Below are 16,978 nucleotides of genomic sequence, written 5' to 3'. Positions count from 1 at the left end.
ACACCCTTTATGTCTTTTAAATGCAGAAGCAAATGTGAAGTGACAGCATCATTTCTAACCCATTTTCCTCAAGCCAAACCAGCTGGGAATAGTACAATAGACATACTGAGAGTGCCTTGAAATAAACTAAGTCATATACATATTTATTCATAGAAAGTATAAATAATTCTTTCTTGATTTTAGTGCTTTTTTTTTACTCTGCTTCAAATCAATATGTGTACTGAAAAAGGATTATCAATGTCCAAACAATCTAAAGAGCAGTTCCTGTCCCCATAGATGTTTGGGAAATTTTAACTACTGTGACTATTGTTCTCTGCAAAGGGATCACTTTAGAGAAGATCATGAAATGTCTTTGAAGTGGTCCTCTGCTTTTCTATATTGCCTTGGATGAGGAGGGGTACTGGAGTGAGGAAGGTAGAGATGTTTTGTGTTGTTTCAACTCACTGAATGGTTTACAGCCTCAGTGGGATTCTTTCTTAGTTCAGTCATATTATTGCTTTTAGAGGTGAGCTCGTTAGGTCAGCAGTAGCTATATTTTAAATCTTCCAACTGATAGAATAGGTTGGGTTGGAAGAGACCTTTAAAGATCATGTAATCCAACCCCCTGCAATTAGCAAGAACATCTTCAACAAGATCAGGTTTCTCAGAGCCCCATCCAACCTAGCTGTGAATGTTTCATTGCCTGAGTATCTCACTTGAGCATCATTCTGTGTCTTTCTCCATGATGATACCATGATAGAAGGCACAGCCCTCTAACAGAGAAAATCCTTCTTTAATGGACATCTGATATTTATCTACCTCTGTAGGTTATAAATATTATTTTTGTCTCAATTTTTTAAAAAAATGTTGGGAAATGAATACTCATAAGAATAGAAATGATCTTGTGTGAACAGCAGTGTAAAAAACTGCTTCGCTACTCATGCATAGAAAAATGCACCTTGTTTTGCAGAAATAAAACACGAAGGAGTTTTACTTGCTATAACATGTAAGAGTATATTCTATCTATTCTATCAAGAAAGAAAAGATAGATAAGCTTTTCCCTTGCACTTTTACTGTGTCCAACAGGATTCACACTTAGTCAGACTAAAGCCTGGGAGTTTTTAAGAGCTAGAGGAGCAGCTCTAACTGGTGTTACCTGCATAAGGCACTTTCTGGGTCTTTGCTTAACTGCACTATACCATAGCAGCTAAAATAAGCTTGGATTTGCTTTGATCTAAAATGGGATCTGTATGAGTGTATCCTTACCTCTACGTGGAAGTTCATTGTGTGGTTTTAAACAGATTCATTCCACCAAAATTTAGGCTCACAATGGAGGGTCCTTACCCAACCAACTTAACGAGCATGAGAATACAATTGCTACAGCTTCCTTGCTCAATTTAGTGAAGAAAAAAAGTATGTCCTCGGGAAAATTCATAACTTAATGAGAGCCCTGAAAGTTTTTTAGTCCTCTCACTGGCTGCAGGATGAGCTTGAGTAGACTCCTAACTCAATCTTCATTTAAGTGCCCAGAAATAGATGGACTGAATCTGAACCAGAATCTCCTTATTTCAGGTCACACTCTGTTCAGTGTTGATCATTCAGCAAGTTCATTCTGTATGTGGACAAACTAAAATTATGTATGTCTAGGAAGGTCTGAATTTAAGTATTTTGTCTGAAAAGACATGAAAGGAACAGTATAGTCAATAACATAAAATACAGATGAGATCTTTTTGAATACATCTATCTTTCTCTAGATAAATCATAAAGGTAAAATAACAGCACCTATGCTTCCTACACCTCTATCCTCTCTTGAAAATATGAAAAAAAACCCCAAAACACCACCAGAAAACAACATAAGGAACTCTCTTACATTACTGAATTCTAAAATATAAGTAGGATTGTAATGCAAATTGTTTCAACTAGTGCCTCTGTTTTTCATTCAGTGCCCATTGATTTAGAGAGAAATGCCAGAAACAATTAGAAAAAAACCCAAGAAGTGTTCTAAAAGCAAATATATATGGTGTTTTTGCATTTAATCTTAGCTATATATTTCAGAAATAAACATGGCTTTTATTCAGGACATGTATTTGCCAATAATACATTTGATTAAACTAGGAAAATTAGACATACTATCAGTAGCTTGCTCCCAAATTACACAAGAAGAAATTAGATACATTTTCAGTAGCTTGCTCTCAAATTTCTACAGTCTATGAGTCACCAGATTCTTCCTGCCAAACTAAATATGTCTGTAAAAGGCTGGAAACTTTAATGGAAAGAAACATAAAACTTCAAATACGTAGGAAAAACTAAGTTTTTTTCATGGAAGACCTGTTGACTAGTAATTCAGGAATTTGGGGGATGTAGAAACAAATTATTGCAACAATATTATTATTTATCCACAGAAGTTTCAAGGTAAGAAGCATATTCACTTTTTTTGCTATGTTAACTTAAAATAAATATCCTTATTAGCTTTCATGCAATCTGAAGTAATCAATGAAGACTTACAAAAAGAAGCTGTAAAGCTTTCATTATGAGTAGAAGCTCATATCCAGTCGTTTTCATGGGGCTGAGTTAAAAGAAACCTTCAGTATAGTTAATGCGAACATGAAAAAAAAATCCTTCTTGTAAATTGGATTTATTATATGTGGTCTGGAAGAGCCTTCAAACATAATTAGGAATGTACTCATCTTTTTCAGATCCACAAGCAAAATGGCATCTTCCCTACAATATTCTCCACATTTAGACCTTTTATACCTTTGCATAAACCCTACATTTTATATTTTTTTTTATAATGCAGAGTTTGTGTGTGTAATTTACGATTTTATCCATTGCCTTAGAAGGATATGGCTGTTAATGAACCTTCTTTTGAAGTCAAACCAATTTTCAGTAGGATTTGTTTTCTTAGAACCTGCTGTTTATAGGATTTGGGGGTATCAAGTGTTTACATTTTGGAGATAGAAATGGTGTTCCTAGAATCTTTATTTTCAGAAAGAAAACAGTTCATTGAGCTGGATTGAATCAGAATGGTCTGAGCCAACCCCTTCTTTTTTCTGCCTACTCAGCCTTGTGTAAATTTCTGCCCAATACACAAAGACACAAACAATATAAACAAATAGTTCTGTATAAAAAATATCATATAATTTCAGGTTTACGTGAGTCATAATTTCCAAAAGGAAGGGTTTTAACAGGACACTTTTTCCCTACTTCCACACTTTTATGGGCACATAAGGAAGCAGAAGGGCCTGCTGTCTGGAAGCATCCTCTTACTCTAGAAGGGATATGTTACATAAATGGGAAGACTGGGATCACAGCTGAATTTCAGAATAAGATGGGAAATATTTAAATATGCTGTAGACTCAAGGAAAAAAAAAAGGCAAGAGACACATGAGCCCTAGAAAGTTTCTTTGGTAAAAGGAAGCTATTCAAGTTTTCACTATTAAAGGATTTAACATGAGATAAGCAAATGCATTCTGCTCTGCCTAGTGAGAGCAAGGACATTGAAAACATAAAATTTCTCTGCATATGGGATTCAATCATAAAACACTGAAAGTATCTCAGACTAGGCTGGATTTTTGTAGGAATTTAAGTAACTTTCCACAAGCTGGACTCACCCACTGGTCATTATATGGTATGCCCCTCCAAAGACTATTGATGTGTTAGAATTTTTTTTCTCAGAACCTCATTTAGTGATGCAAACATGAAATATGGCTGTCATTACTTAAAAGTTAGATCCAGCATTTGGGCTTTATCTTTCATAATGGTTTTGCACTAAATGCACCACATAGAAAGTATGCATTAATGGCTTTTCCTTCCTCTTGACATTGAAGTTCCTGTGGTTATTACTAGAGATAAATTTAGCATAATTTCTTCACTAAGTATACATTTGTGGTATTTGTCTTGATTTCTAGACTGAGAATTTACTTAACTGTTGGGTATCTCTTTCATTTGTTGTCATATTTTTGAACAATTAAGCTTGGATATGGTTTAATAAGCAAGGCCAGATCCATCCTTTGTTAGCAAAGCACCGAGGTGGCTTCAAATCTCTCTTTCAATTTCAGTAATGTGAAAGGGTTTGAAAGGTGCCTAAGAGCTAAAGTGCTGAATAAGGGCTAGAGAAATGGCTCTGTGAATTTCTGCCTTTGGAATGAGCACTGTGCATGGAATGCCCTCCATGCCCAGGTAGTAAATGCAAAAGGTTTTCATTAGTGGGGCTTGTGGCTCTGCCGGACGGAATGATTTGCTTTGTGACTCCTGCTGCTGCTGATCAAGAATCACAAATGCTTTATTGATACCAGAGCAAACAAGGAGGTCCATACGCAAAGGTTTTGGCTGATTGCACAGAGCATGTGCCAGAGCTGAAGTCAGGGAAGGGTTTTTCTCAGTATTTAAGATTCAGTGGAAAAGTAAGAGGGGCAGCTATGCCAAGAATTAATGTTGATCTTGCCAAGCGCTTCTTTGAGTGACTTTATCCAACATGAGACTAAACAGTGTATTAAATACACATCTAGCAGTTAGGGAATCAAATGTCAAGTAACAGCTTTCTGTTATTTGAGACCAAATTTGAAGCTTGGTCTAGTGCATAAAAAAAGGTAAACATCATAAAAAGCATTAACATCTCTAATATCTACCAGCTAAAAAGGACATATATAAATTGAACTTCTGGAGAAAATGTACTTATTTGGTTTTGATAGTAAGCACTTTTTACAGAGATGTTTCTTGTTGAAATTTTGATCAATGATTTGTTTCCAGTCACTTCATTAAAATTTTCATCATTACTGCAGTCCCTCTTAAGGAAAAGGTTGAAAAATTATAAAATCCTTGGTGACCTGAGAAACTAGCTGTAGAGACCTGTTTGCAAGGGACTAAATTTAGTGTCCAGCAGAGGCTAACTCCTCCCAGACTTACTCTGCAATCCATGGAGAAAGAAGACAGAACCTCTCTCTGTTACTAAGGAGGTAATGTAAGGAGATCAACCTCACTAAACTAAGGTTAACCTTTATTAACAACTCCTTACCCTTTCTTAATGTGGTAAAAAAATGAGAAAATTCTTTCAAAGACTGGCTTATTTTCAGAGATCTTCCTCAATGTTTACTACCAGGGGCAGCAAAGCACACACCAAACTTGTGTCAGCTGTTTGACTTTACAGTGGTATCATTCCAGAAGCCAGAACTGCTTTCTTTCTTTCTTATACAGATACATCAGTAGCTGTGCCTATAGTTCTGGTTCCCTGAGCACTGACCCTGCAGACCTGACTAAAGCACACCTGAGCTCCTTTCCAGGGTAAGAGGTGAGGAACCTAGGGACAGATAGAGGAATGCACTCAAATCTTCCATAGATACAATATTTGGACATGAATGGGGCATGTAGCCAGACCAAGGAACTTAAAAACACTCTCAGATCTTGCTGTGTGAACACAGCCAAGATGACCAGCATATGTTTGCAAAGATTTGTAAGACTGTCAGTGACACCAGAGTCTGTGTGTGTCCGTGGCAGCTTTTCAGCATGCCTCTGCTGGGCTTCTAACATTAACATTCCTTTCAATCAGGGATGCAGAGAGGAGCTAATGACTCATAGCTCCTACAGGTATGGAGTACTTAAAGAACTGAGTGCCATGCCATCTCTTGTAATTATGCTGATAGGTTTGACAGGCCTAGAAACTTTAATAACATCTTAAAAGCAGACTTCCTGAAGTAAACAAGAAGCTCTTAACTAGAGGGAAATGGGAGAAGCAAAACGTAATTGCCTATTGCTCTGCTGCTTGTTTCCTCTTTTCTAAGGCAGCAATTCCTCCACATATACCTTAGTTCTACAAAGCAATGGGATCTCATGACAGCTCTCATCACCCAAAATTATGTTCGCAGGCTTATCCTGATTTTCTGATGATTATAAACGAACAGTCTTACATTGTGCACAGCTGGGGATTTTCCCAAGGACAGCACACAATTTTGATTGTCTTAGTGGACAAAAAAAAAAAGAGTAGTAAAAATCTGCAGTAATTCTCCTCAATGCAATTGACACAGGGAAAATTATGCTGGATGCCAGAAAAGCTCATCTTTTATAGGATTCACTGCTTTACACGTGGAAGCATGTGCTAGGACATTCTCCATTCTCTGAAGAATATCAGAGGAACTCCAGTGTCTCAGGTACCCAAATTCATCTCTTTTCTTTTTTATGCAAGTGATGGTTTAGAAGATTCACCATAAGACTAAAGCAGTGTTTTTAGCAGAAAAAAAAAGCTGGAGTTTAAATTAACGAAGTTGATTGTCATGGTTTCAAATAAGTATTGCCATCTAACTTGGGCTTTAGAAATCAGAAGACTGAAAATGTCTAAGCAATTAAGAAATCTGTTTCTTTATTGGCACTTGCGTATTGTTAGCAATACTGCTATGTATTTATTGTAAAAGGAAAAAGTATATTTTCAAAGGAGAAGAAACTAGATAAAAAAGAATAAAGCATTTTCTCCTTAGAACAAACTACTAGATCTCATGGTAGTAATAGCCCTGAGAAAACAGCATGAACAAGAATGAATGATTGTTCAGCAAATCCAACATTTATGAAGAATTTTTTTTTATTTGCGTAATCTACAAAGTAAATTCCTGTGATAATACTAGACCAGTACAAGAAAAATTTCTCCCCTCTTAGGCTTTCAAATTTGTAAGTTTGCTGTAATTTCTCCTTTAAGTTTTTCCAACATTCTCTCCTCTGAGCGTTGTTTTGTAATAAGCATGGTAGACCTTTCTGCCCATTAAAATTTAGGTGAGTGTCAAAGCCATCCCATTTGGCTTCATGACTGCTGGATCCTGAGGTTTTGAGATAGGAGAAACACTGAGAAAAGCTGTGTTTAAGTGAAGCCACTTTTGTAGCTGTGGCCAGGTTCTCTGTCACCTTCTCCTAGCACACATGAACCTGAGGGGCAGAATTTCTCCTAGAGAGATGTCCCTAGATAAAAGGTGGCAACAATCTGCTTTTCTCTGGTAAATCATCGGAGACAAAAAGCTGTCTGAGGAGTAGCCAGTGCTGGTTGGAGTGACCAAGGGAAAAACTAGATACTCAGTTTGGGGATTTGTGCTGTGTTTTCCCCTAAAAAACTTTGAAAAATGCTCCTTGTCAGTCTATCTCAAGACAAAAGAGAGTGGTAGAAATCACATTTTACTTTCTCTTGAAGTCAGTACTTCTCCTTGTGTGTGGTAAGCAGCTGGGGCATCTCCTCAGAAGCTGTAAGGAGTTTCCTTTTATAGCTAGAAAGTTGGGCAGAGTAGACTATATAAAGGAAATTTTTGTCTTCCAGTCCTAGCCATAGATATATCCTTGTGGCTGGGAAGTACAGAGTTTCAACAGAAAGTAATACAATTATTTCTATCTTCACTTCCACCCACAACTCCCAAGGAATAGTCAGAACCTTTGACCTTGACTCTGAACCAGGAATTCCACCTCAGCCAAAAGGTATTCTTTATATTTGGAGTCTCTAGTGAAATACAGAACGATGGAAGAAAAAAAAATTTCCTCACAGCTATTTCCTGTGCAAGTTAAAGGCAAATACTACCATTGATTATACTTTATTCAAAGGAACCAGAGTATGAGAAAAGAAGGCTTAAAATACTACTTTTATTGATATACTCTTTACAACAAAAGAAAAATTTCTTTGGGTTTTTACCTCTGCAAATGATGTGGCATTCTTAAAAGTCCCATGAAATCAAGCAACATTTTTTACTTCTAATAGTATGCTGCATTCTGTAGTACATTTGATATGAGGATCTCAATTTCTTTTACCAGTGTTACTGGGCTTACTTGTCTCTAATTCTGTATTTTAAACTGAACTCTAACAAATAAGAGGGAGAGGGTTAAAACAGATTAAGTTTCTTCCTCTTATTTATAAGTAGCCAGGTAGAGCACACACATTACTTGGCATCCAAGGGCCCACATACATGTCAGCTTCATAACATTCCTGTGGAATGATGCAACTGCAGGCTATTGATTGCAACTGTGCAAGACTCCTAAAATGAGGTGGTCATTCATAAGTAAAACCTTCCATAGTTTTCCATAGAAAACAAGGTCGATATTTGTGGTGTTGTTACATTATTTTTAGTGAAAACTCAGAATGTCAGAAAACAACAAAGACTAGAGAGAAAGTCTAAACTAACAGCAGATAAAGGTCAAGGTTGCAAAGGTAATGATCTCCTTTGAAACATTGGAAACCCATCATGGTATTTGAAATTAAGGATGACCTAGCTTAGGGTAGAGGTTTGAAACAGATTGTGAAACCTTAGAATAACTGAGATTGAAAGCAAAGAGAGTTATTGCTAATGATTAGCATTTCACATGACCTCTTACCTTGAGGATCACAAAGTACACCTAACAGTAGGTCTGATTGCTGGGCAGTAACAGCTACTCTTGTGGAAAGCAAGCATGAGAGGTCTCTGAACCAGCAGCAAACATTTTGCTGGTAGAGAAACACCTGAGATACATACACAGTAAAAGAACAATTGTTCTGCTGTTCTATATGTACTGTCTCATTGTTTTCTGGTGTAGAAACAGGAGGGGGAGATGACAGTCTTTACATGCACTCCAGCAATAAAACATTTGTAGGACACTCAAATAATCCTTAACTCTGCTGCTAATAAATGCGATAGATTTTGGTGTATAAATGAACACCTGATGAGTTCGTAGGAAAATGGTAATTCCTGTATGAGAGAGTCCAGTACTTTTAATATTGTGTTTAACACCAGAATACTAAGCTAAACAGCACCCTGGAGTAGGTGCTTATTCACAGGAGTTGAGGTGTTAAATACAGAAAAGAAGGGTTCTTTTGTGAATAGTGGATTACTTTGCATACGTAAAACTAAGGTTTCAAAAGTGAACTTTAATAAAATGTGCCAGGAAGATAATGAAAATCTCTACAATTTATATGTTGAAGAGATTAGACTTTTCTGTAATTTAGAAGTGCAAGAATCTGAATTTGTTTTTATTGCAAGGAGAAAATATTGAAAGCAGTGACTCCGTGAAGAGAAATAAATAGGAATAGGGTGGGTATGATCAGAAAACCAAAAATGGTAGCATAGCAGACAAGAAGCTTCAGCCATGAAGGAATATCAAGGATATCAGAGAAGCACATATTGTTATTAAAAGTAAATGCTAGCTTCAGAGGCTATAGGAGCACAAATTCTGTCATGTTTTGAAAAAATGTATTAATGAATGCATTCAGAATGAATATATTCCTAACTAAAATTTTCATTAACTTTGTTTAAGTGGCAAATAGCTGAAAATCAGAAATAGACTTCTGTTATATAAAAGTTGAGTATTTCTTGTTCCTCACTATTGCAGAGTTAATTTTATCTGTTGCCTGTACTGGTGTTAGTCTTTATTATCTCACCATGCATGAATTTTCCTCCACCTGTATTTAAATGATGAAGCATGTGGATACTTGGATGCAGTAACTTTCTGCTTGCTGCCTTCCAGCTCTTCATTTTTTTTTAAAACCAGATGTTGAAGATTATTGTGTTTTTAATATGAAAAAGTGTGTACTTAAAGTGTTTGCTAGTAGTCTGACATAACAGGTACATGTAGTTCTGCCTCACGAGTGTCTTAGGTTTGGTATTTGCTCTCATTCATTTAATTTCAGTAACAGATCAGTGGAAAGCAGGAACACAGCAGGTGAAATAGTGACTGCTGGAAAGTGGTTAAAAACAATAACAAATCTGAAAATAAAAATTGATCAGAAAGTCAGAGAGGTTTAACACAGGCACAATATTATTCTTCACTGAGGCTTTTGGTAACTGAAGGCTTGAGCATCTTCCCAGGTATAGGATACCAGTCCTAGTTGGCAGCCTGGATGATCATAGCTAAGCTCATTTACAGCAGTTGCAGATCCAGTGGATTACATGAAAGTGTTTAGTAGTTAAATAAAAGAAAGGGAGGACTTACTGAAGTAAAAGCCTCTGTCTCCACACACGAACTGAAGAGCATCAACCAGCTCAGCACCACAGAGTGTTTCTGGGCCAGCAGCAACAGAACTGGTTAAGGTAAGCAAACACAGGCCAAGGTAGAAGAAATGGATGTAGGACACAGTGTGCATCTTCACCTGCCAAGGAAGCAGAAGCAGTGTCAGAAATTCCCCAAAGAGTCTTACAAAAAATGACTCCTGCACCCTTGTGAATGAGAATGAATATGTACTGTGATTTCTTGGACGATAAGCATGGTATCAGGAAATGTCTCCCCATGTTTTTTGCAACTGCCTACATGTTCTTGTCCATGTATTTTGGAAACTGATTATTTATTCTGGTGAATTCTCACAATCACATCTAGTTAGGGAACCCTGTAGTATCTATGACTTATATTTGTTTTTGGAAAGCAAAAGATGGAAGGGTGGAATAGACAGACAAAGGGAAGCCTGGAATAATATAAATAAAGAAAAAACCTTGAATTGGTTTTTCTCAGACCAGATAAGCTAAGAGGGAATATTACAGGTGCCTGCCAATGTACTGTGGGAAATGGGGGTGGCATAGGATGGAGAGGGGCTGTCAAAACTACAATCAACATGGCACGAGAATTAATGGCCCTAAACTTGCTGTAAGGAAATTTGGCCCAATAGAAAAATAGTTCATTATTAGTACACCACAGTTCTCCAGCCACCTTAGAAAGGAAAACACCACGACAAACCAAAAATGTTTGCAAGGTTCAACTTGCCAAAGTTACAGGAGTTGATGTGGGATCTTCTGTAGCAGAAGACCACATTCAGTGACTCTTACAGTTCCCTGTTACTATTAGGCAAACATTTGAAAAATTAACAGGAGCACGAGTTTTAAACCATTAAAGATTTCTATTTTTACTTGTTGTAAGCAGCTATATTTCATTGACCTTCATTATCCCCTTATAGGCAGATGTGGCCATGAGGTTCATACAGAGGTGATAATTCTTTTCTCATTTACATTTGGTTACAAACTATCTTCCTGTACCTATGACTGAAGAAAGGCCAGTTCTCAATGGGTGTAAAATTGCACCAATCCATTTAGTCACTTATTTTTGTATCCCTTTATGTCCACCCAATTTCTTACCCAACATGCAAAGAAGATAGATTTTTCTTTTAATATTAAGAAAAGCTATTTATGTATAGTAGCAGGACAGTAGCACTGAGTAATGTGCTTAATGCATATTTTGAACTTGTTTAGATCACTTGCCAAAAATGATAGTTTTGAAATCTGTGTAAATCTGCATTTAATTTCATTCTCTTTCAAGGTTAACATTATCATTGCAGTCAGGTAAGAAGTTACAAATCTGTCTTCCACATCCAGTTAAACTTGGCTTAAAACTGCTTTGTGTTAGCAGTCTAGTGCAAAGTAATTGAAAGTGAAATGATTCATCTTCCCTAAAGTTTCTTTCAGGGGTTCAGGGACCATTTAATCTTTAATATTTCTTCTCTGAACTTTTGAAAAAAGATGAAGTTATCTGTTTTCTGATCAATTGGGATCTGATCCAGTGGGATATTGAGCCTTTTTTAGTCAATAATTTTTAAGAATTCTTATTTTTTTGGCAAGAGATCTTAGTGCCTTGCTGGATGAGTCTCTTATTTCCACTGTGAAAATAATGAACAATTTTAAATCCCATGATATATCATAAAAAAAAGAATAATTATTTTCCCATTCACAAGTGTCTTTAGCCAACTTTGCCATGCAAACCCCAACAAGCTCAAATGCATGGTCATGACTTCAATGGCAGATGGAGAAAGATCAGATTGTAAATGAATGATGATAACATGAGGCACTATTTCCTGTAATGATTCCATATCTTAACAACAATTTCTTTTTTCCTTTGCCATATTTTTGAATTTATAAGATAAATGTGATGCACCTGCAGTTTAAGATGGTTCCCAGTTCTGAGGAGGTAAAGCAGAAAGCTGTTTAGCACACTGCCTCAGAAAGCTGAAAGACATTACAAATACAAGAACATTATGTATTTAACAATTTGTTCTCGTATAACATTTGGTCCAGAAATAAACATAAATTTTAGACATTTAACAATTTTTTATTTTTAAAGACTTCTCAGCTGGCTTGCATTTTCAGATAAATATCAGCACTGAACTACGACAAAACAGATTATCTACTGTTTTTCCTTTAGTGGAAGCCAAAAAAGGCTGCACAGTATAAACCACAGAGAATTTCTAACTTTATCTCCAAATTTAACAACAGTCAAGAACTTTCAAACAAGTAAAAATTTTGTAGAAAAGAAAACAGGCTCACATGTTTCTGAGGTTCAATCAATTGCTTGATAAATTAAGTACTGTTTCATTAAAGCAAATTCCAAAACACAGTTTAAAACTTTAACTTTACTTCATCATTTTAATTAAACACAACATTAATTGATTCAATATGCCTGTGATAAAATCCAAGTACCCCTTTATGTCTGAGGGGAATATTCTTAAGAAAATACGAAGTTGTAATCCAATATTGCTGCAGGTTCTCTACAATCAAGCAGAGTACTTACATTATCCCCAATCTGACTAGAAAGTTGAGAGCTTAAAAGAAAACGCATTGGCGTGTGGGTGGGGTTTATCGAAGCATCTAATTACGTTAGGAAATTGAATACAGGTTCAAGATGAGCCTGGTTAAGCACTTCTTTTACTTGCATAGAATGACTGACCATATTTTCACAGCTGGAATTTCCTCTTTTTTTCAGTAAAATAGCCAGCTTTTGCTACATTCCTCTTTTAGTAGTCCAGAAGAGTAGCACTACCAAGGAATGTCATATATGAACACTCTATATCTCAGTCACTTCTTAATTCTTCTATGTAAGTCCCCTTCATTTAACAAATTATCACTTGACATAAGTTGTGCATAAGAATTCTTCACATGCTTGGTCATTTCAGTAACATGTAAGAACATCTGCAAGAATTATAAGTATCGTGCAGGAGGCAACATTTTTTTGGAGACTATATGCTACAGCAAGAAATCATGAGTTATATATTCAAAATTACATTTTATTCCAGAGGGGCTGGGCCTGATTACTAAGCCATAGTAGAAATGTGCAATTATTATGAATATCAGAATTCACCAGTAATTGTTATATAAATAAAGCATATATACTCTAGAGTGGATCAAGGCTTAAATACTGTTAACTTTGAGCAAAGAATCTGGGCTACATGCTAACCCAAATCAATATGTTCCATTGATTCCAAGGAAGCTTGGCAGGATGCACAGCTGAGGAACTAGCACATTACTTTTATGTCTCTTAGTGCCTTGCTCAATACTTAAAAAAAACCCCAACCCTTCTTCTTTCAAGCATATTGGAAAGGATGCCCATTTATACATTAAGGGAATGATTTCATCCCTTGCAATTACAGATCTGTAATTAGGTCATTAAGGAATGAGATAAGTGTGTTTTAAGTGCAAGATCAACTTAAAAAAAATATTAGGCCCTAAGCAATTAAAATAAGATAATTCTTTCAACTCCATAAATATCCTTGCAAAATACTAAGGGGAAAAAAAGTTCTTGAAGGATATAAATTTGCAGATAATGGAAAGTTGGACTAGAGCCAATTGACAGAAACAGAGGTCAATGCACCTACTGAAGTCAAATTTACCTTAAGACAGTTTGTATTATTGTGCAGAAATTTTAGGGTCATTACATCAAACTTCACATGCAAACTTTCCTGAGAAAGCCCTCCCTAGAAGGGAAAACTTGGAGATGAACATGTAAAGGAATTTCCATTTTCTTTATGTACAATTGCTTAAGCTGTACAAATATGCAAGGTCAGCAAGAGTCGCAGCTGGTTTCTAATGTAGAAAACAAACTGAACTTCTCATTTACTTTTAATTTATGAAAGCAAAAACCAAGTAAATGCCACGATGCTGCCAGAAAATTGCTGCAGTGACAACATCCCTTAAAAGTTTCCTTGTGAAAGCATGAACATTTTCTCTATAATTGTGTATAATAAAACTGCAGAAACTTAACATGTGAATAGTACCTTTTTTCCTATAAAACCCTGCACCTGCAGAAAATAACTAAAAGTTCTTGTTTTCAGAAGCATTCATTAACAATATAGACAATGATGTAAGTGGACCTTTTAATAATGACATAACTGAAATATTACAAAGTTCTCTGAATAGAAGTGAAATTTAAGACATGTATTTGCAATAGTTTACCCTTACAGTTATCTATGTAATTGCAACTATTACATACAGCCATTTTCCAGATCACATAAAATTGCATGTTCAGCAATTTATAAATAATTCTCAGTTCTAAAATAATGTTATTGAAAAGTGCACAATACTCCTCAAGCCAGCAGCAGACAATACACAGCAAAATAAAACTAAAAAATTATTTGAAATAGTAATAAAGATTTACCTTCAAGAAATCACACAAGCAGCACTTAACTAATTGTGTTGAAAGACTGTTGATTTTTTCCATTGCTTCTTGAAAGTGCAAAGTCTGGAAATGAATTTGTTAGCAGTAATGATGAGAAAAAAGAAATCCAGAGAGATGTGAGATGTTGAGAGCAATGTCACATTTCAATATTGAGGACTTTATTCCATTGCGCAGGCTCTATCTGCTCTGATTTTAGCAGTGACAGTGAGATTTAGCAAACAGAAGAGGGATTTAGAGAAAATCCTCACATTTATCTACATTACACAGACACTGTAGACAGGAAACAGCTGGGGGAGCATTTGCCTCTCTCTCTCTCCCTCTTCTGGCAAAGTTACCGAGTAAGGACTTTTTTGGGCATGGTGACAAATAACATCATACCTTTGCATTTTAAAACTAGAGCACAGAAGCATATTTTTTTCCCTTTAAAAGAATGTGAATTAGTGACTGAGGGGTTAGCAGACAAAAAGAGCTTGTGCTGCCATGAAAAATAAGAAAATGTATTCTGGTTAACTTTCAGGTAGCTGTGTGTGCGTTTGTATTTATGTGTGTCTGCATTTCAAATATATGAAAACTTAAATATGTATGGGCAATGTTTGTATATATGCATACCTTTGTGTATATATATATATGCAGACACATTTTATTTATGCATAGCAGCAAAGGTATTTTATTTATATAGTAACAAAAGACAGGCAGGCAGTTATCTACTTTTCCCTTAATGTGTCTTTATGTTATTAAACTTGGCACGCCTATATGCTGACTACCAATTAAAACCTCCAACTCTCTCTGTGATTAACCCTAAAACAGCAGTTTGTAATTTGCTAAAAATAACAGAATTGTTGAGAACTACTTGTAAATAGGGCAAAATAGCTTTGTGATGTTTAAACAACCACACAGGAGAAATAATGTAATTTCCTAGAACTTACTCTACTATGAATATAGTAACATAAGTAGCCCAGTTTGGGGGGCTTCCATGACATTTATCTTATATCTGCTGTTGTAATTATAAAATGATAACCCCACCCCCCTGCCTCCCTTTTTTAGTAGTAATCTTTGAATTTTTCTTGATAACAATTTAAATGACACTGGGAAAGAGAGAATTCAACTTTATTAGTTCTGCAATACCTAACTTCTGCCTTTTTATTTTTCCTCAATTATGAGTATATTATAAATAACACCAGCTGGCCAGCAGCATGCTCTCACGGGTTATGATGTCATTCAAATCCCTCAACTGTGTTAGTGGCTTGCAATGTGCTCCAAGCCAGCTGTTTTTCTATTTATAATGTATGCTTGCATTTCAATACTTAGCTATTGAGAATAAAGTTGTGATGTTGTTTTATAGACACAGTTTATACTTCTTACCCTTTGAGTTTGGAAGATGGCATTTAAAAGTAGAGGGCTAAACAAGGCTGCAGCTCCAGAGACCAAACACATGTCACAAGCAGTGCATGATTTCCATAAAAGCTCTTTCAAAACATTGCATTTTGTCCCTGTCTGCTTCCACTAAGCGAGAGTTACATGCTGAGGTGCTAGCTGTACTTTATTATTGAAAATAACAATTGAGATCATGTTGGCCCAGATCTGTTGTCAGTTTTCAGATCCACCTTGAACTATAGGGTGCTTGCCAGGCAGAAAGGACACATTTAGTTATTTGTATCCTCTATGAATGGCTAATACTCTGCTCTGTGCAGTTTTAAATGGTGTATGGTTAGCTAAGCTGATTAATCTTTGGAAGGGATTTCTTCTAATGTACCATAATGGCAGAAGCACAGGGGGCTTGGAGGTAAGTTTGCTTAGTTCAGGTAATACTAATATTTCAAGTATTCTGATGCACATTTTTACTGCAGGTGCTGTGTTTTAATGTTCTGCTCTGTTCTATTCTCCCCTCTGCACTGCAGAGGTCACTGAGTGGTGGCACCATCCTGCACATACCTTGATGAAGCCTGCTGCAACTCGCAGGACACGTATCACTCATTCCACTAGCCTTAGAGAAGAATGTGGGAAGACAAATTAGAAAGCTCTGATAATCTTTACCTTTTTGCAGCACTACAGATGGGTGCACACACTTCTGCCTTTTCCTTCCTAAATAAGAGAAGGAGTACACTCCTCCATAATCTCCCTGCTGCCCAGGCTTCAAACACTCCCCACTCCTCACTGCTTGCTTTCTCCTAGGTTTCAGCAGGCCTCTCTTGGTCATGAGAGCAGCAAGCAGTAGAAGGTTCAGCTTTGGGCTCTCAGGGTAATCAGAGAATCATAGGGTCTCTAAACAACTGGTACTGCTGGTTCTTTCCACAGAGCCATTCTCAACACACCTGACCAGCCTAAGGCTCTGTCCCACTTCACTTCTTTCTTTTGGTTCTTGTTTTAAAGTGGTATTGTGAAAAGGCAGGAAAACCGAAGAGATTCAAAGAAGGTTTCCATTAGGGATTTTTAAACTTAGTGCAGTGCTTTTCTTCACAAAGACCCTTTTTTTTTAACAGAAAATTAAAAATCCCTTTGGTCATACTGATCTGGGGATCACTAGTTTCCTAAATTTAGCTTCTATGCTGGTGATTGTATTCTAGTCAGTATAGCAGTCAGTTAACTATTGGAGATTGGATGATTTCTCCCTTGTTAAATATAATAAATTTTTAACCACTTA

The 16,978-nt window shown here is 36.3% G+C and overlaps 1 protein-coding gene across 2 annotated transcripts in view; it reads right to left on the bottom strand.

Moving 5' to 3' along the window:
• The window catches only part of IGF1 (insulin like growth factor 1), a 55,224-nt gene extending 40,617 nt beyond the window's left edge, over window positions 1–14,607 (bottom strand). Inside the window, exons 1-3 of one of the 2 annotated variants that reach the window (XM_071422349.1) lie at window positions 14,317–14,603; window positions 11,824–11,894; window positions 9,901–10,057 (exon numbers count right to left, since the gene is read on the bottom strand). In XM_071422349.1, coding sequence (XP_071278450.1) covers window positions 9,901–10,051 — 151 coding nt within the window. In that variant the 5' untranslated portion in view covers window positions 10,052–10,057; window positions 11,824–11,894; window positions 14,317–14,603. Of the gene's footprint in view, window positions 1–9,900; window positions 10,058–11,823; window positions 11,895–14,316 lie in introns of both variants that reach the window. The other variant, XM_071422350.1, reaches the window with a different exon arrangement.
• Window positions 14,608–16,978: the final 2,371 nt, after the last annotated feature.

The sequence above is a fragment of the Agelaius tricolor genome, unplaced genomic scaffold (genome assembly GCF_023055355.1).
Source record: "Agelaius tricolor isolate 1412-34295 unplaced genomic scaffold, bAgeTri1.0.p SCAF_3, whole genome shotgun sequence".
Taxonomy (NCBI): domain Eukaryota; kingdom Metazoa; phylum Chordata; class Aves; order Passeriformes; family Icteridae; genus Agelaius; species Agelaius tricolor.
Note: the sequence above shows the minus strand (reverse complement) of the source record. Positions and strands in the feature narration are given on the sequence as shown.